Below are 5,000 nucleotides of genomic sequence, written 5' to 3'. Positions count from 1 at the left end.
CCTCAGGCTCGTGCGTTGGTCCGTGTGTGTGTGTGTGTGTGTGTGTGTTGTGCGGTGAGAACAGTCATCTCCGTGGCTGCAGGCGACAGGCTAATGAGGGCCCTGCACACTCTCACCAGCCCCCCACGCCGTACATGTGCGGGTGTGTGTGTGTTACTGGAGAAAGGATATTAATCTCATGCGTATTCATGAACCTAACCCTTTGTTTGTGACCCTTACATTCAGGGTAAAAAAAAAAAAAGTGATATGTGTCTTGAATTCACTTAGTCTGATCAGTTTTAGGCCATATTCTAACACAGTGAATTTAAAACAGCTCAGACTCTTTCATGGGGGGGAGGGGGGCGTTTCTATTCCCTGTTGTGTTTTTTAGTGTGTACATTACTAGCTGAAGTTTGGTGTCACGGGTGTTGTGTGGCTTTGTGTGTGTGTGTGTGTGTGTGTGTGTGTGTGTGTGTGTGTGTGTGTGTGTGTGTGTGTGTGTGTGTGTGTGTATGTTATTGGCCTGGTGGGGTCTGTCTGGACTGGTGTGTGTGTGTGTGTATGTAGAGAAACCAGTCTGTTGGGTTTTCGGGGCATTTCATCCCCTGCCCATGTTTACACTGATCAGACCAGCTCACACAGGCTGCCTGTAGGCGGATGTAGGTGTTACTGGGTGTGTGAAGAGGCTTCTGCTAATTTGCATGGGTGTGTATCTGAGATTCTGTCAATGACGCATTGTGTAGTCTGTGAGTAGTATGATGGTGTGGTGTGGCTGTGTGTGTGTCGTGCCAGTTTGTAGTGTGGCATTGAAGTGCCATGATGTTTAACGTGTGTGTTTGTAGTGGTGGAGTGCAGCGTGTGTGTGTAGTGGTGGTGTGTAGTACAGTGCTGTATAGTGGGGGGGTGTTTGTGTGTAGCGCGTTTGTCTGGCATGTCTGTGTATAGTACTGTAGTGTGTAGCGTGTGTGTGTGGAGCGGTGGTGTGTAATACAGTAGTGTGTAGCAGTGTTGTGTAGCCTTTGTGTGTAGCACGGCAGCTGCTGTGTATGACTGGTGTTTGTATGGGATGGGCGTGGCTACAGTGGTGATCCGTCATAACGAGTCGCATTTGTCATTAGGCCCCACCCCCTATGCTTACTGCTTCCAAAATGTACTGCCTTGTGGGCTAACCCCCTTGAGCCCTCGTCCAATCAACTCCTTGCTCTCTCATCCTCCCTTACAGGGAGGACATGTGTTTCCTTATCAGTGAAGTGGAGTGTGCTTTCAGTGTAGCTAAAGCTGACTGTGGGTCAGAGGTCAGGCTAGGGTGAGAGGTCACGTTTTGCTCCACTTTGACCTCACTAGTCCCCCCCAGTCCCTCCACGTGCCTGACTGGACTTTGCTGTTGCCTTGCATTGTGCTTTTATCCACATCTCTCTCTCTCTCTCTCTCTCTCTCTCTCTCTCTCTCTCTCTCTCTCCTCTACGGTTCAGCAGGGTTCTTTCGCAGGTGCATGTGTCTTTGTGATGACACACTGAGATCACACCACACACCAGTACTGACCTCACATCCTCCCCATCACCCTGCTCCGTGGAAACCGCCCGTTGGCCTGCGGGTTGCTGTTAGGTTCTCTTTTTCTTTTTCCTCTCACTCTCTTATTCACACACACACACACACACACACACACACACACACACACACACACACACTGAATGGCCATTTTAGACACCTGCCCTTTCACGCCTAGTACTTCCCAGTATGGAGGTTAGTCCTGCTGTGATGGAGCCAGAGTTCTGATGCTGGTGGGACGGTCAGAATTTTACACAAGGACCGTGAAACGACGAGCACTTCCTGTCAGGTGACAGCAGTCCAGGCTGGTGGAGGTGGAGTGTTTTCTTGGCACACGCTGGCTCCTCTGAGGGACGTTTGCTTAGCTTGCTTAGCTCACGTGCTTCTCTAGGCTTGCGGGGGGGCGCTGTTGTGCCTGCCTCTTAACTGTGAATTACTGTATATTTAACTACACATGTACACATGGATGTTGGCACGGTGATGGGAATGCCCCCTGTGGTGTTTGTACATGAAAGTGTGTGTGTGTTTGATTAGCTCTCAGTGAAGAGCTCAGGTGGATTTTAAAGGCTCTTTGCTTTGCCGCTCCGCCTCATGCTTGTGTACATACACGAGCGCACAGGACGTGTGTGTCTGTGTGTGTGTGTCTATGTCTGTCTGTGTGTGTGTGTGTGTGTGTGTGTGTGTGTGTGAGAGAGAGAGAGAGAGAGAGAGAGAGAGGTCCACGTGCCTCTAACCCATCTGCTGCTGCGGGGTCCTTTTAGCAGCGCCTCCTACTGGCCCGCTGTGGAACTGCAGGGAAGACTGGAGTCTGGGTGGCCCCTTCTCTGAGAGCAGGAAACAGCCGGACTAATCCTGTGGCTGAGTGTCGTCCAGGGAACGGGGTGGGAGGAGCCCAGCTGCAGCGCGGTGGGCCGTGTGTGTGAGGGTCCCGCTGAGTCCTCGCAAGACGCTGCTGATGCCTGCGGGATTCTCGCCGCATTCCTTCCATAAACTCGCTGGGCTCGGCACTCCACACACACTCGAAATCCCCTGCGTGGTGAAATTCTCGAGCTCACACACGGGAGGGATTGTGTGTGTGTGTGTGTGTGTGTGTGTGTGTGTGTGTGTGTGTGTGTGTGTGTGTGTGTGTGTGTGTGTGTGTGTGTGAAACTGTACTAAGGTTTGACCAGTCATGCCTGATCCATGGTCAGCTCTTCCAGTCACACCTGCACACACCGTTTGTTACTTTAACTAGATGTAACTGGCTGCGGTTCAGTCAGCCAGACACAATCCCAGTTCTAAAACCACAGAGCACAATGGAAATTTCCCACTGACGGATCTACTCACTGTACACAGCACTGCATCACGTACAGCAGGACAGACGTTCCTTTAATATGGAGGACAGGACGTCTGTAATAAGGAGGACAGGACGTCTTTAATATGGACTACGTGGTATTTCTTCTTTTTCAGTCTGCTGACTCTCCCACACTCTTCCTTCAGTGTTTCCACTATCTGTTTTCACATTTCTTTATGTGCATTACACACACACACACACACACACACACACACACACACGGGATAAGGCTAGGAAGGTCATGGGAAAAGAGGGGGAGGGACCCTACCCCCCAAAAAACACACACACACGGGATTAGGGACTGACCCTACCCCATACACACTCACACACACACATATACACAGGCCAGTCTGGGTTATATTTGGCTGCCCTGTCTGGTTGTTCTCTTTGCTGATGTCCCCAGTGAGCTTCACCTCGCCCTGTGAGTGTATGGACAGACGTGCTGCTCTGCTTGACCAAACCCCCACAGAGCTGACCTGTCCCCCCAGTGAGGTGTGTGATCACGTGAGCGCTTGACCAAACCCCCACAGAGCTGACCTGTCCCCCCAGTGAGGTGTGTGATCACGTGAGCGCTTGGCCATGCCCCCACAGATCTGACCCGTCTCCCCAGTGAGGTGTGTGATCACGTGAGCGCTTGGCCATGCCCCCACAGATCTGACCCGTCTCCCCAGTGAGGTGTGTGATCACGTGAGCGCTTGACCAAACCCCCACAGAGCTGACCTGTCCCCCCAGTGAGGTGTGTGATCACGTGAGCGCTTGACCAAACCCCCACAGAGCTGACCCGTCCCCCCCAGTGAGGTGTGTGATCACGTGAGCGCTTGGCCATGCCCCCACACATCTGACCTGTCCCCCCAGTGAGGTGTGTGATCACGTGAGCGCTTGGCCATGCCCCCACAGATCTGACCCGTCTCCCCAGTGAGGTGTGTGCTTGGTAGGCACAACCCAGTGAAGTGTGTGATTTCCAGTCTCAGTCTCTGGACCAATCACAGCAGCAGGAGTCAGTCCTTGAAGCCCTTTGCTTCGGTTGCCCAGGAAACAAGGCGCAATAGGCCTGTCCTGGTCCGCCCCTCATGATCAGATTACATAACGGTCCTGACGGGCTGTCATGGCCGTATTCATGCATTACCAGTAAACGGCTGGAATGGCTGAAATGGGTTCTCTCCTGAGGAGACTGTGTGTGTGTGTGTGTGTGTGTGTGTGTGTGTGTGGCTGTCACTGTGAGTGTTATGGAAGGACAGGTTAAAGTCAGCTAGCGTCTCTCTAGCTGACAGCATGGTATGACAGCATTCCCAGTGCACTCCTGAGCCAATCATACTGTTTCTCTCTCTCTCTCTCTTTCTCTCTCACGCATGCACGCATACAGTAAAGTTGAGTTGGTGAATTGTCTGTCTCTGTTGGTGGCAGCGGTTTAATTAAACTGAGTCACAAGTAGACCCAAACTGTTATTTACCACTCTGCTTCCCTCTCCTCACCTGTGTGTGTGTGTGTGTGTGTGTGTGTGTGTCCACACCTCTCTTGAGCACACACTGGCTGTTTCCAGCAGGCAGTGGGGTGCAGATGAAACCCGGGAGAGTTTCCACTCTGAGCACAAGTGCAGCCAAACCCTGCAGTAAACACACGCGTCATAAACACACGCGACGTAAACACACACTGCATAAACAGGAGGGAGTCCTTCTGTGTGGGAGGACATGGCCTACGTGGCTCTCTGACACGCAGTGTGCTGACATAGCGATGAAGACGAAGGCCTTGTTTTAGCTGTGCTGGTGTTCTTCCTCCTGTAGCCGCGTGCACGTACCTCAGCAGGGGTGTTAGGACACAGAGCTCTGCTTTCTGCCTTTATTGTAGAGGAGTTTCCTCTGTGCGTGCGCCTGTGTGCCTGCCACTCTCATCTGGTGTATCTGACTCACAGGTGCTGAGTGTCCTCTAGATGTCCTTTGAAAATACTCAGAAAGACAACAGAACTTTTGATACTCAGATTGTGTGTGTGTGTGTGTGTGTGTGTGTGTGTGTGTGTGTTACAGATGCCTTCGTGAACAGCCAGGAGTGGACGCTGAGTCGCTCTGTACCTGAGCTCAAAGTGGTGAGTCGTCATGCTGTCTGCATAGGTGCAGGCCACTTTGAACATTGCAGTTCCATCCGA

General features: G+C 52.1%; 1 protein-coding gene across 4 annotated transcripts in view; it reads left to right on the top strand.

The window, feature by feature from the left end:
* agap1 (ArfGAP with GTPase domain, ankyrin repeat and PH domain 1) overlaps nt 1-5,000 on the top strand; it is a 97,638-nt gene that overhangs the window by 32,190 nt on the left and 60,448 nt on the right. For all 4 annotated transcript variants that reach the window (XM_035523514.1, XM_027004625.2, XM_027004626.2 and 1 more), the window contains one exon: nt 4,882-4,940. In XM_035523514.1, the coding sequence (XP_035379407.1) occupies nt 4,882-4,940 (59 nt within the window). The remainder of the gene's footprint in view (nt 1-4,881; nt 4,941-5,000) is intronic.

Source organism: Electrophorus electricus, chromosome 1, assembly GCF_013358815.1.
Source record: "Electrophorus electricus isolate fEleEle1 chromosome 1, fEleEle1.pri, whole genome shotgun sequence".
Classification (NCBI taxonomy): Eukaryota; Metazoa; Chordata; class Actinopteri; order Gymnotiformes; family Gymnotidae; genus Electrophorus; species Electrophorus electricus.
Note: the sequence above shows the minus strand (reverse complement) of the source record. Positions and strands in the feature narration are given on the sequence as shown.